The sequence below is a fragment of the Watersipora subatra genome, chromosome 6, assembly GCF_963576615.1.
Source record: "Watersipora subatra chromosome 6, tzWatSuba1.1, whole genome shotgun sequence".
Classification (NCBI taxonomy): Eukaryota; Metazoa; Bryozoa; class Gymnolaemata; order Cheilostomatida; family Watersiporidae; genus Watersipora; species Watersipora subatra.
In genome coordinates, this window is record NC_088713.1 from 38902763 (window position 1) to 38917308 (window position 14546).

The 14546-nt window shown below is 31.3% G+C and overlaps 1 protein-coding gene across 1 annotated transcript in view; it reads right to left on the reverse strand.

The window, feature by feature from the left end:
• Nucleotides 1–489: 489 nt before the first annotated feature.
• Nucleotides 490–14546, reverse strand: part of LOC137398239 (leucine-rich repeat protein SHOC-2-like) — a 29707-nt gene continuing 15650 nt past the window's right edge. Inside the window, exons 9-18 of the mRNA XM_068084347.1 lie at nucleotides 13749–13889; nucleotides 12275–12415; nucleotides 10805–10945; nucleotides 9332–9472; nucleotides 7861–8001; nucleotides 6388–6528; nucleotides 4914–5054; nucleotides 3440–3580; nucleotides 1969–2109; nucleotides 490–634 (exon numbers count right to left, since the gene is read on the reverse strand). Of these exons, the coding sequence (XP_067940448.1) occupies nucleotides 490–634; nucleotides 1969–2109; nucleotides 3440–3580; nucleotides 4914–5054; nucleotides 6388–6528; nucleotides 7861–8001; nucleotides 9332–9472; nucleotides 10805–10945; nucleotides 12275–12415; nucleotides 13749–13889 (1414 nt within the window). The remainder of the gene's footprint in view (nucleotides 635–1968; nucleotides 2110–3439; nucleotides 3581–4913; nucleotides 5055–6387; nucleotides 6529–7860; nucleotides 8002–9331; nucleotides 9473–10804; nucleotides 10946–12274; nucleotides 12416–13748; nucleotides 13890–14546) is intronic.

The following is a 14546-nucleotide window of genomic DNA, read 5'->3' on the forward strand; positions in this document are numbered from 1 at the left end:
CTGGTTATACTTAAGGCCGTGTTTCGGCCTAGTAAGTTCGTTCAATACATGCTTTGCATTTGGACCCACACTCTTCTGTTACTTTGCGCAATAACAGAACCACACTGAGCACTTACGTACTCCAAGCCTCAGTCTACGGACGGTGCTTTGGGAGTAGGGTTATAGAAACACTGTCGACCCCGTCGACCTCAGGTCGACCCTGTCGAACGAGCATAATATCCCCCAGGGAGCAATTCCTGGTGTAAGGTGGTTGTAATAGGCCGGTGGTGTAAGTCGACCCAGTCGCCTCCGCGTGTTGGTCTACGGGCAACCCTTACACGGCCCCCTGTGGAAAGTGAATGCAGACTGGTAGAGTAAGCCGACCCAGGTCGCCTCTACGTGTTGGTCACAGGATCCAACACAAAGCGTAATGTAAAGCACTCTGACGACAACTATATTTTACAATTTATAGAATGATAGCTGGAAGCATTAACATTCTGTAAATGTTACTCACGTTTCTGGTAGAGATGTTAGCTTGCATGTATCAAGGTTCAGCTTTTTTAAGTTACCAAGATCACCAAACACATCTGATAGTCCACTAGAAAAGTTATTTCTAGAAAGACCAAGCTCTTCTAGTCGAGTCAACTTTGAGAAGCTGTAAGTCATAAATAAGTATAAAAACTAAAAGCTATCGAATCTTCCTGGGAGAATTTTAGCATGGTGATTACTGGATCCAGAAAGTAGCAATAAGTTGTGTTTCACTCCAACAAGTATAAATATGTAAGCAATAACATGGAAAAATAAATCTAAAGTATTTTAAATATTTTAATTCATATTATCACGGTTTGTAATTTTTATAAGAAGGTTATTAGTAGTTAGCATCGGATGACCATTTTCAGACGAATAATTCTATTAACATAAAACGACCAACACATCATGTACTCCAACAAAAAGATTTTCTCCAAAAACATTAAACTTTTTTAATAGAGTCAACTTTGAGAAGCTGTGAATCATCAATAAGGACAAAAACTAAAAACTATTGAACTGTTCTGGAATCAGTTTGCCATGATGATTGGCGTTAGATCCAGATAGCAGCATAGATTTGTTTTTTGCTCAAACAAGTATACGTACGTAAATATAATTTCAAAACATTAAAAGTATCTAAATGCATATTATCACAGTTTGTGAATTTTACAAAAAGGTTTATTTGTAGTTAAGACCAGATGGGTATTTTCAAAGAAACAATAATATTAGCGTATAACCTTTAGCCATTCAATGATAAATCTCTTCTGCAGTTGTTGAGAACATCATATAAAACATCGCAGTAGTAAATACGAATACAAAATGCAAATTCACGTAAATCCATTTACTGAAGAGGAACTGTTATGAATACAATATAACAAATAGTGAATGTTGCAGTGCTTGACTTGTTTGATATATTTCAAAAAATACTATGAAAACAGTGCAAAAAAAGATGGTTGATAGAAAAAAATCAAGGAGTGAAATATGTGAATTTCAAACAAAAAAATTAAACTGACAAAAAAATCAACCTTGAAGTATTAATGGAAGTCTTAAGTTACAACAAACTGTAAAGTCTCTAATTGATTCGTTTTTTTAAAGTGGTTGTTGCAGAGAGCGACCAGGCATCAGATATAATTTTGTTTCAGTAACCACTGTGATTTTGAGCACGATTTGATTATAGTTGCTAGATATAGTACAGTTTCTATTAAACACTCGTAACATTGAGCTCTGAACTCTGAGTGAAATATATTTTTAAACACTTCTTACAAGCACAGGTTTAGTGATTCACAAAACAGCCCTTACAAAGGTTTCCATCAATTAAGACTTTGAAAAGTGGGGAGCCGAGACATTTTCATAAAAAAACAGCAAAAGTCGGTAAGCGTAATGTAAAGCACTCTGACGACAACTATATTTTACAATTTATAGAATCATAGCTGGAAGCATTAACATTCTGTGAATGTTACTCACGTTTCTGGTAGAGATGTTAGCTTGCATATATCAAGGTTCAGCTTTTTTAAGTTACCAAGATCACCAAACACATCTGATAGTCCACTAGAAAAGTTATTTCTAGAAAGGCCAAGCTCTTCTAGTCGAGTCAACTCTGAGAAGCTGTAAGTCATAAATAAGTATAACAACTAAAAGCTATCAAATCTTCCTGGGGGAATTTTGGAATGGTGATTATCAAATCCAGAAAGTAGCAATAAGTGGTGTTTCACTCCAACAAGTATAAATATGTAAGCAAGAACATTCAAAACTAAATCTAAAGTATTTTAAATATTTTAATGCATATTATCACGGTTTGTAATTTTTATAATAAGGTTATTAGTAGTTAGCACCAGATGACCCTTTTCAGAGGAATTATTATATTAACATAAAACCACCAACACATCGTTTTCTCCAACAAAAAAAAATTCTCCAAAAATATTAAGCTTTTTTAATTGAGTTAACTTTGAGAAGCTGTGAATCATCAATAAGGACAAAAACTAAGAAATATTGAATCGTCCTGGAATCAGTTTGGTGTGATGATTGGCGTTAGATCCAGATAGCAGCAATGAGTTGTTTTTTGCTCAAACAAGTACATATATGTAACGATAATTTCAAAACATCAAAAGTATCTAATTACATATTATCACAGTTTGTGAATTTTACAAAAAGGTTTATTTGTAGTTAGGACCAGATGAGTATTTTCAAATGAACAATAATATTTGCATATAACCTTTAGCCATTCAATGATAAATCTCTTCTGCAGTTGTTGAGAACATCATATAAAACATCGCAGTAGTAAATACGAATACAAAATGCAAATTCACCTAAATCCATTTACTGATAAGGAATTGTTGTGAATAAAACATAGCAATTAGTTAAGGTCACAGTGCTTGATTGGTTTGACAAATTTAAAAACACCATGAAAACAGTGCAAAATAGATGATTGATTGAAAAAAAATCAATGAGTGAAACATGTGAATTCCATATGAAAAAATTAAACTGACAAAAAATCAACTTTTGATTTTTAATGGAGGTCTTAAATTATAACAAACTGTAAGTTTTTTGATTGATTCAATCTTTAAAGTTATTGTTGCAGAAAGCGACCAGGCATCAGATATAATTTTGTTTCAGTAACCACTGTGATTTTGCACACGATTTGACTATAGTCGCTAGATGTAGTAGAGTTTCTATTAAACACTCGTAACATCGAGCTCTGAACTCTGAGTGAAATATATTTTTATACACTTCTTACAAGCGCAGGTTTAGTGATTCACAAAAGAGCCCTTACAAAGGTTTCCATCAAGTAAGACTATGAAAAGTGGGGAGCTGAGACATTTTAATAAAAAAGCAGCAAAAGTCGGTAAGCGTAATGTAAAGCACTCTGACGACAACTATATTTTACACTTAATGGAATGATAGATAGAAGCATTAACAGTCTGTAGATGTTACTCACCTTTCTGGTAGAAATGTTAGCCAGCAATCATGAAGGTTCAGTTTTTTTAAGTTACCAAGATCACCAAACACATCTGATAGTCCACTAGAAAAGTTATTTTCAGAAAGGTAAAGCTCTTCTAATAGAGTCAACTTTGAGAAGCTGTAAATCATAAATAAGTATAAAGCTAAAAGCTATCAAATCTTCCTGGGAGCATTTTGGTATGGTGATTATCAAATCCAGAAAGTAGCAATAAGTGGTGTTTTACTCCAACAAGTATAAATATGTAAGCAATAACATGCAAAAATAGATCTAAAGTATTTTAAATATTTTAATGCATATTATTATGGTTTGTAAATTTTATAAGAAGGTTATTAGTAGTTGGCACCAGATGACCCTTTTCAGAGGAATTATTATATTAACATAAAACGACCAACAAATTGCGTACTCCAACAAAAAAAATTTCTCCAATAATATTAAGCTTTTTTAATTGAGTCAACTTTGAGAAGCTTGTAATCATCAATAAAGACAAAAATTAAAAATCATTGAACCGTCCTGGAATCAGTTTGCCATGATGATTGGCGTTAGATCCAGATAGCAGCATTGATTTGTTTTTTGCTCCAACAAGTATATATACGTAAACATAATTTCAAAACATTAAAAGTATCTAAATGCATATTATCACAGTTTGTGAATTTTACAAAAAAGGTTTATTTGTAGTTAGGACCAGATGTATATTTTCAAAGAAACAATAACATTATAATATAACCTTTAGCCATTCAATGATAAATCTCTTCTGCAGTTGTTGAGAACATCATATAAAACATCGCAGTAGTAAATACGAATACAAAATGCAAATTCACGTAATTCCATTTACTGAAGAGGAACTGTTATGAATACAATATAACAAATAGTGAATGTTGCAGTGCTTGACTTGTTTGATATATTTCAAAACATGCTACGAAAACAGTGCAAAAAAGATGGTTGATAGAAAAAAATCAAAGAGTGAAATATGTGAATTTCAAATAAAAAAATAAAACTGACAAAAAATTCAACTTTTGAAGTATTAATGGAAGTCTTAAATTATAACAAACCGTACATTTTCTAATTGATTCATTCTTCAAAGTTATTGTTGCAGAGAGCGAACAGGCATCAGATATAATTTTTTTTCAGTAACCAGTGTGATTTTGCACACGATTTGACTATAGTTGCTAGATATAGTAGAGTTTCTATTAAACACTCGTAACATCGAGCTCTGAACTCTGAGTGAAATATATTTTTATACACTTCTTACAAGCGCAGATTTAGTGATTCACAAAAGAGCCCTTACAAAGGTTTCCATCAAGTAAGACCTTGAAAAGTGGAGAGCCGATACATTCTCATAAAAAAGCAGCAAAAGTCGGTAAGCGTAATGTAGAGCACTATGACGACAACTATATTTTACAATTTATAGAATGATAGCTGGAAGCATTAACATTCTGTAAATGTTACTCACGTTTCTGGTAGAGTTGTTAGCTTGCATGTATCAAGGTTCAGCTTTTTTAAGTTACCAAGATCACCAAACACATCTGATAGTCCACTAGAAAAGTTATTTCTAGAAAGACTAAGCTCTTCTAGTCGAGTCAACTTTGAGAAGCTGTAAGTCATAAATAAGTATAAAAACTAAAAGCTATCGAATCTTCCTGGGAGAATTTTAGCATGGTGATTATTGGATCCAGAAAGTAGCAATAAGTTGTGTTTCACTCCAACAAGTATAAATATGTAAGCAATAACATGGAAAAATAAATCTAAAGTATTTTAAATATTTTAATGCATATTATCACGGTTTGTAATTTTTATAAGAAGGTTATTAGTAGTTAGCATCGGATGACCATTTTCAGACGAATAATTCTATTAACATAAAACGACCAACACATCATGTACTCCAACAAAAAGATTTTCTCCAAAAACATTAAACTTTTTTAATAGAGTCAACTTTGAGAAGCTGTGAATCATCAATAAGGACAAAAATTAAAAACTATTGAACTGTTCTGGAACCAGTTTGCCATGATGATTGGCGTTAGATCCAGATAGCAGCATTGATTTGTTTTTTGCTCAAACAAGTATATGTACGTAAATATAATTTCAAAACATTAAAAGTATCTAAATGCATATTATCACAGTTTGTGAATTTTACAAAAAGGTTTATTTGTAGTTAAAACCAGATGGGTATTTTCAAAGAAACAATAATATTAGCGTATAACCTTTAGCCATTCAATGATAATTCTCTTCTGCAGTTGTTGAGAACATCATATAAAACATCGCAGTAGTAAATACGAATACAAAATGCAAATTCACGTAAATCCATTTACTGAAGAGGAACTGTTATGAATACAATATAACAAATAGTGAATGTTGCAGTGCTTGACTTGTTTGATATATTTCAAAAAATACTACGAAAACAGTGCAAAAAAAGATGGTTGATAGAAAAAAATCAAGGAGTGAAATATGTGAATTTCAAATAAAAAAATTAAACTGACAAAAAAATCAACCTTGAAGTATTAATGGAAGTCTTAAGTTACAACAAACTGTAAAGCTTCTAATTGATTCATTCTTCAAAGTTATTGTTGCAGAGAGCGAACAGGCATCAGATATAATTTTGTTTCAGTAACCACTGTGATTTTGCACACGATTTGACTATAGTTGCTAGATATAGTAGAGTTTCTATTAAACACTCGTAACATCGAGCTCTGAACTCTGAGTGAAATATATTTTTATACACTTCTTACAAGCGCAGGTTTAGTGATTCACAAAAGAGCCCTTACAAAGGTTTCCATCAAGTAAGACTATGAAAAGTGGGGAGCTGAGACATTTTAATAAAAAAGCAGCAAAAGTCGGTAAGCGTAATGTAGAGCACTATGACGACAACTATATTTTACACTTAATGGAATGATAGATAGAAGCATTAACAGTCTGTAGATGTTACTCACCTTTCTGGTAGAAATGTTAGCCAGCAATCATGAAGGTTCAGTTTTTTTAAGTTACCAAGACCACCAAACACATCTGGTAGTCCACTAGAAAATTTATTTCTAGAAAGGTAAAGCTCTTCTAATAGAGTCAACTTTGAGATGCTGTAAATCATAAATAAGAATAAAACTAAAAGCTATCAAATCTTCCTGGGAGCATTTTGGTATGGTGATTATCAAATCCAGAAAGTAGCAATAAGTGGTGGTTTACTCCAACAAGTATAAACATGTAAGCAATAACATGCAAAAATAGATCTAAAGTATTTTAAATATTTCAATGCATATTATCACGGTTTGTAATTTTGATAAGAAGGTTATTAGTAGTTGGCACCAGATGACCCTTTTCAGAGGAATTATTATATTAACATAAAACGACCAACACATTGCGTACTCCAACAAAAAAAATTTCTCCAAAAATATTAAGCTTTTTTAATTGAGTCAACTTTGAGAAGCTTGTAATCATCAATAAAGACAAAAATTAAAAATCATTGAACCATCCTGGAATCAGTTTGCCATGATGATTGGCGTTAGATCCAGATAGCAGCATTGATTTGTTTTTTGCTCCAACAAGTATATATACGTAAACATAATTTCAAAACATTAAAAGTATCTAAATGCATATTATCACAGTTTGTGAATTTTACAAAAAGGTTTATTTGTAGTTAGGACCAGATGAGTATTTTCAAAGAAACAATAATATTATAATATAACCTTTAGCCATTCAATGATAAATCTCTTCTGCAGTTGTTGAGAACATCATATAAAACATCGCAGTAGTAAATACGAATACAAAATGCAAATTCACGTAATTCCATTTACTGAAGAGGAACTGTTATGAATACAATATAACAAATAGTGAATGTTGCAGTGCTTGACTTGTTTGATATATTTCAAAACATGCTACGAAAACAGTGCAAAAAAGATGGTTGATAGAAAAAAATCAAGGAGTGAAATATGTGAATTTCAAATAAAAAAATAAAACTGACAAAAAAATCAACTTTTGAAGTATTAATGGAAGTCTTAAATTATAACAAACCGTACATTTTCTAATTGATTCATTCTTCAAAGTTATTGTTGCAGAGAGCGAACAGGCATCAGATATATTTTTGTTTCAGTAACCACTGTGATTTTGCACACGATTTGACTATAGTCGCTAGATATAGTAGAGTTTCTATTAAACACTCGTAACATTGAGCTCTGAACTCTGAGTGAAATATATTTTTAAACACTTCTTACAAGCACAGGTTTAGTGATTCACAAAAGAGCCCTTACAAAGGTTTCCATCAATTAAGACTTTGAAAAGTGGGGAGCCGAGACATTTTCATAAAAAAGCAGCAAAAGTCGGTAAGCGTAATGTAAAGCACTCTGACGACAACTATATTTTACAATTTATAGAATCATAGCTGGAAGCATTAACATTCTGTGAATGTTACTGACGTTTCTGGTAGAGATATTAGCTTGCATATATCAAGGTTCAGCTTTTTTAAGTTACCAAGATCACCAAACACATCTGATAGTCCACTAGAAAAGTTATTTCTAGAAAGGCCAAGCTCTTCTAGTCGAGTCAACTCTGAGAAGCTGTAAATCATAAATAAGAATAAAACTAAAAGCTATCAAATCTTCCTGGGAGCATTTTGGTATGGTGATTATCAAATCCAGAAAGTAGCAATAATTGGTGTTTCACTCCAACAAGTATAAATATGTAAGCAAGAACATGCAAAACTAAATCTAAAGTATTTTAAATATTTTAATGCATATTATCACGGTTTGTAATTTTTATAATAAGGTTGTTAGTAGTTAGCACCAGATGACCCTTTTCAGAGGAATTATTATATTAACATAAAACCACCAACACATCGTGTTCTCCAACAAAAAAATTTTTTTCCAAAAATATTAAGCTTTTTTAATTGAGTTAACTTTGAGAAGCTGTGAATCATCAATAAGGACAAAAACTAAAAAATATTGAACCGTCCTGGAATCAGTTTGGCGTGATGATTGGCGTTAGATCCAGATAGCAGCATTGATTTGTTTTTTGCTCAAACAAGTACATATATGTAACGATAATTTCAAAACATTAAAAGTATCTAATTACATATTATCACAGTTTGTGAATTTTACAAAAAGGTTTATTTGTAGTTAGGACCAGATGAGTATTTTCAAATGAACAATAATATTTGCATATAACCTTTAGCCATTCAATGATAAATCTCTTCTGCAGTTGTTGAGAACATCATATAAAACATCGCAGTAGTAAATACGAATACAAAATGCAAATTCACCTAAATCCATTTACTGATGAGGAATTGTTGTGAATAAAACATAGCAATTAGTTAAGGTCACAGTGCTTGATTGGTTTGACAAATTTAAAAACACCATGAAAACAGTGCAAAATAGATGATTGATGGAAAAAAAATCAATGAGTGAAACATGTGAATTCCATATGAAAAAATTAAACTGACAAAAAATCAACTTTTGATTTTTAATGGAGGTCTTAAATTATAACAAACTGTAAGTTTTTTGATTGATTCAATCTTTAAAGTTATTGTTGCAGAAAGCGACCAGGCATCAGATATAATTTTGTTTCAGTAACCACTGTGATTTTGCACACGATTTGACTATAGTCGCTAGATGTAGTAGAGTTTCTATTAAACACTCGTAACATCGAGCTCTGAACTCTGAGTGAAATATATTTTTATACACTTCTTACAAGCGCAGGTTTAGTGATTCACAAAACAGCCCTTACAAAGGTTTCCATTAAGTAAGACTATAAAAAGTGGGGAGCTGAGACATTTTAATAAAAAAGCAGCAAAAGTCGGTAAGCGTAATGTAAAGCACTCTGACGACAACTATATTTTACACTTAATGGAATGATAGATAGAAGCATTAACAGTCTGTAGATGTTACTCACCTTTCTGGTAGAAATGTTAGCCAGCAATCATGAAGGTTCAGTTTTTTTAAGTTACCAAGATCACCAAACACATCTGATAGTCCACTAGAAAATTTATTTCTAGAAAGGTAAAGCTCTTCTAATAGAGTCAACTTTGAGAAGCTGTAAATCATAAATAAGAATAAAACTAAAAGCTATCAAATCTTCCTGGGAGCATTTTGGTATGGTGATTATCAAATCCAGAAAGTAGCAATAAGTGGTGTTTTACTCCAACAAGTATAAATATGTAAGCAATAACATGCAAAAATATATCTAAAGTATTTTAAATATTTCGATGCATATTATCACGGTTTGTAATTTTTATAAGAAGGTTATTAGTAGTTGGCACCAGATGACCCTTTTCAGAGAAATTATTATATTAACATAAAACCACCAACACATCTGGTACTCCAACAAAAAAAATCTCTCCAAAAATATTAAGCTTTTTTAATTCAGTCAACTTTGAGAAGCTTGTAATCATCAATAAAGACAAAAATTAAAAATCATTGAACCGTCCTGGAATCAGTTTGCCATGATGATTGGCGTTAGATCCAGATAGCAGCATTGATTTGTTTTTTGCTCCAACAAGTATATATACGTAAACATAATTTCAAAACATTAAAAGTATCTAAATGCATATTATCACAGTTTGTGAATTTTACAAAAAGGTTTATTTGTAGTTAGGCCCAGATGTATATTTTCAAAGAAACGATAACATTATAATATAACCTTTAGCCATTCAATGATAAATCTCTTTTGCAGTTGTTGAGAACATCATATAAAACATCGCAGTAGTAAATACGAATACAAAATGCAAATTCACGTAAATCCATTTACTGAAGAGGAACTGTTATGAATACAATATAACAAATAGTGAATGTTGCAGTGCTTGACTTGTTTGATATATTTCAAAACATGCTACGAAAACAGTGCAAAAAAGATGGTTGATAGAAAAAAATCAAAGAGTGAAATATGTGAATTTCAAATAAAAAAATAAAACTGACAAAAAAATCAACTTTTGAAGTATTAATGGAAGTCTTAAATTATAACAAACCGTACATTTTCTAATTGATTCATTCTTCAAAGTTATTGTTGCAGAGAGCGAACAGGCATCAGATATAATTTTGTTTCAGTAACCACTGTGATTTTGCACACGATTTGACTATAGTTGCTAGATATAGTAGAGTTTCTATTAAACACTCGTAACATCGAGCTCTGAACTCTGAGTGAAATATATTTTTATACACTTCTTACAAGCGCAGGTTTAGTGATTCACAAAACAGCCCTTACAAAGGTTTCCATCAAGTAAGACCTTGAAAAGTGGAGAGCCAATACATTCTCATAAAAAAGCAGCAAAAGTCGGTAAGCGTAATGTAGAGCACTATGACGACAACTATATTTTACAATTTATAGAATGATAGCTGGAAGCATTAACATTCTGTAAATGTTACTCACGTTTCTGGTAGAGATCTTAGCTTGCATATATCAAGGTTCAGCTTTTTTAAGTTACCAAGATCACCAAACACATCTGATAGTCCACTAGAAAAATTATTTCTAGAAAGGCCAAGCTCTTCTAGTCGAGTCAACTTTGAGAAGCTGTAAGTCATAAATAAGTATAAAAACTAAAAGCTATCAAATCTTTCTGAGAGAATTTCGGCATGTTGATTATTAAATCCAGAAAGTAGCAATAAGTGGTGTTTCACTCCAACAAGTATAAATATGTAAGCAAGAACATGCAAAAATAAATCTAAAGTATTTCAAATATTTCGATGCATATTATCACGGTTTGTAATTTTTATAAGAAGGTTATTAGTAGTTAGCACCAGATGACCCTTTTCAGAGGAATAATTATATTAACATAAAACGACCAACACATTGCGTACTCAAACAAAAAAAATTTCTCCAAAAATATTAAGCTTTTTCAATTGAGTCAACTTTGAGAAGCTTGTAATCATCAATAAAGACAAAAATTAAAAATTATTGAACCGTCCTGGAATCAGTTTGCCATGATGATTGGCGTTAGATCCAGATAGCAGCATTGATTTGTTTTTTGCTCAAACAAGTATATATATGTAAATATAATTTCAAAACATTAAAAGTATCTAAATGCATATTATCACAGTTTGTGAATTTTACAAAAAGGTTTATTTGTAGTTAGGACCAGAAGAGTATTTTCAAAGAAACAATAATATTATAATATAACCTTTAGCCATTCAATGATAAATCTCTTCTGCAGTTGTTGAGAACATCATATAAAACATTGCAGTAGTAAATACGAATACAAAATGCAATTTCACCTAAATCCATTAACTGATAAGGAATTGTTGTGAATAAAACATAGCAATTAGTTAAGGTCACAGTGCTTGATTGGTTTGACAAATTTAAAAACACCATGAAAACAGTGCAAAATAGATGATTGATGGAAAAAAATCAATGAGTGAAACATGTGAATTCCATATGAAAAAATTAAATTGACAAAATATCAACTTTTGATTTTTAAAGGAGGTCTTAAATTATAACAAACTGTAAGTTTTTTGATTGATTCAATCTTTAAAGTTATTGTTGCAGAAAGCGACCAGGCATCAGATATAATTTTGTTTCAGTAACCACTGTGATTTTGCACACGATTTGACTATAGTCGCTAGATGTAGTAGAGTTTCTATTAAACACTCGTAACATCGAGCTCTGAACTCTGAGTGAAATATATTTTTATACACTTCTTACAAGCGCAGGTTTAGTGATTCACAAAAGAGCCCTTACAAAGGTTTCCATCAAGTAAGACTATGAAAAGTGGGGAGCTGAGACATTTTAATAAAAAAGCAGCAAAAGTCGGTAAGCGTAATGTAAAGCACTCTGACGACAACTATATTTTACACTTAATGGAATGATAGATAGAAGCATTAACAGTCTGTAGATGTTACTCACCTTTCTGGTAGAAATGTTAGCCAGCAATCATGAAGGTTCAGTTTTTTTAAGTTACCAAGACCACCAAACACATCTGGTAGTCCACTAGAAAATTTATTTTCAGAAAGGTAAAGCTCTTCTAATAGAGTCAACTTTGAGAAGCTGTAAATCATAAATAAGTATAAAACTAAAAGCTATCAAATCTTCCTGGGAGCATTTTGGTATGGTGATTATCAAATCCAGAAAGTAGCAATAAGTGGTGTTTTACTCCAACAAGTATAAATATGTAAGCAATAACATGCAAAAATATATCTAAAGTATTTTAAATATTTTAATGCATATTATTATGGTTTGTAATTTTTATAAGAAGGTTATTAGTAGTTGGCACCAGATGACCCTTTTCAGAGGAATTATTATATTAACATAAAACGACCAACAAATTGCGTACTCCAACAAAAATAATTTCTCCAATAATATTAAGCTTTTTTAATTGAGTCAACTTTGAGAAGCTTGTAATCATCAATAAAGACAAAAATTAAAAATCATTGAACCGTCCTGGAATCAGTTTGCCATGATGATTGGCGTTAGATCCAGATAGCAGCATTGATTTGTTTTTTGCTCCAACAAGTATATATACGTAAACATAATTTCAAAACATTAAAAGTATCTAAATGCATATTATCACAGTTTGTGAATTTTACAAAAAAGGTTTATTTGTAGTTAGGACCAGATGTATATTTTCAAAGAAACAATAACATTATAATATAACCTTTAGCCATTCAATGATAAATCTCTTCTGCAGTTGTTGAGAACATCATATAAAACATCGCAGTAGTAAATACGAATACAAAGTGCAAATTCACGTAATTCCATTTACTGAAGAGGAACTGTTATGAATACAATATAACAAATAGTGAATGTTGCAGTGCTTGACTTGTTTGATATATTTCAAAACATGCTACGAAAACAGTGCAAAAAAGATGGTTGATAGAAAAAAATCAAAGAGTGAAATATGTGAATTTCAAATAAAAAAATAAAACTGACAAAAAATTCAACTTTTGAAGTATTAATGGAAGTCTTAAAATATAACAAACCGTACATTTTCTAATTGATTCATTCTTCAAAGTTATTGTTGCGGAGAGCGAACAGGCATCAGATATAATTTTTTTTCAGTAACCAGTGTGATTTTGCACACGATTTGACTATAGTTGCTAGATATAGTAGAGTTTCTATTGAACACTCGTAACATCGACCTCTGAACTCTGAGTGAAATATATTTTTATACACTTCTTACAAGCGCAGATTTAGTGATTCACAAAAGAGCCCTTACGAAGGTTTCCATCAAGTAAGACCTTGAAAAGTGGAGAGCCGATACATTCTCATAAAAAAGCAGCAAAAGTCGGTAAGCGTAATGTAGAGCACTATGACGACAACTATATTTTACAATTTATAGAATGATAGCTGGAAGCATTAACATTCTGTAAATGTTACTCACGTTTCTGGTAGAGTTGTTAGCTTGCATGTATCAAGGTTCAGCTTTTTTAAGTTACCAAGATCACCAAACACATCTGATAGTCCACTAGAAAAGTTATTTCTAGAAAGGCCAAGCTCTTCTAATAGAGTCAACTTTGAGAAGCTGTAAGTCATAAATAAGTATAAAAACTAAAAGCTATCGAATCTTCCTGGGAGAATTTTAGCATGGTGATTATTGGATCCAGAAAGTAGCAATAAGTTGTGTTTCACTCCAACAAGTATAAATATGTAAGCAATAACATGGAAAAATAAATCTAAAGTATTTTAAATATTTTAATGCATATTATCACGGTTTGTAATTTTTATAAGAAGGTTATTAGTAGTTAGCATCGGATGACCATTTTCAGACGAATAATTCTATTAACATAAAACGACCAACACATCATGTACTCCAACAAAAAGATTTTCTCCAAAAACATTAAACTTTTTTAATAGAGTCAACTTTGAGAAGCTGTGAATCATCAATAAGGACAAAAATTAAAAACTATTGAACTGTTCTGGAATCAGTTTGCCATGATGATTGGCGTTAGATCCAGATAGCAGCATTGATTTCTTTTTTGCTCCAACAAGTATATATACGTAAACATAATTTCAAAACATTAAAAGTATCTAAATGCATATTATCACAGTTTGTGAATTTTACAAAAAGGTTTGTTTGTAGTTAGGACCAGATGAGTATTTTCAAAGAAACAATAATATTATAATATAACCTTTAGCCATTCAATGATAAATCTCTTCTGCAGTTGTTGAGAACATCATA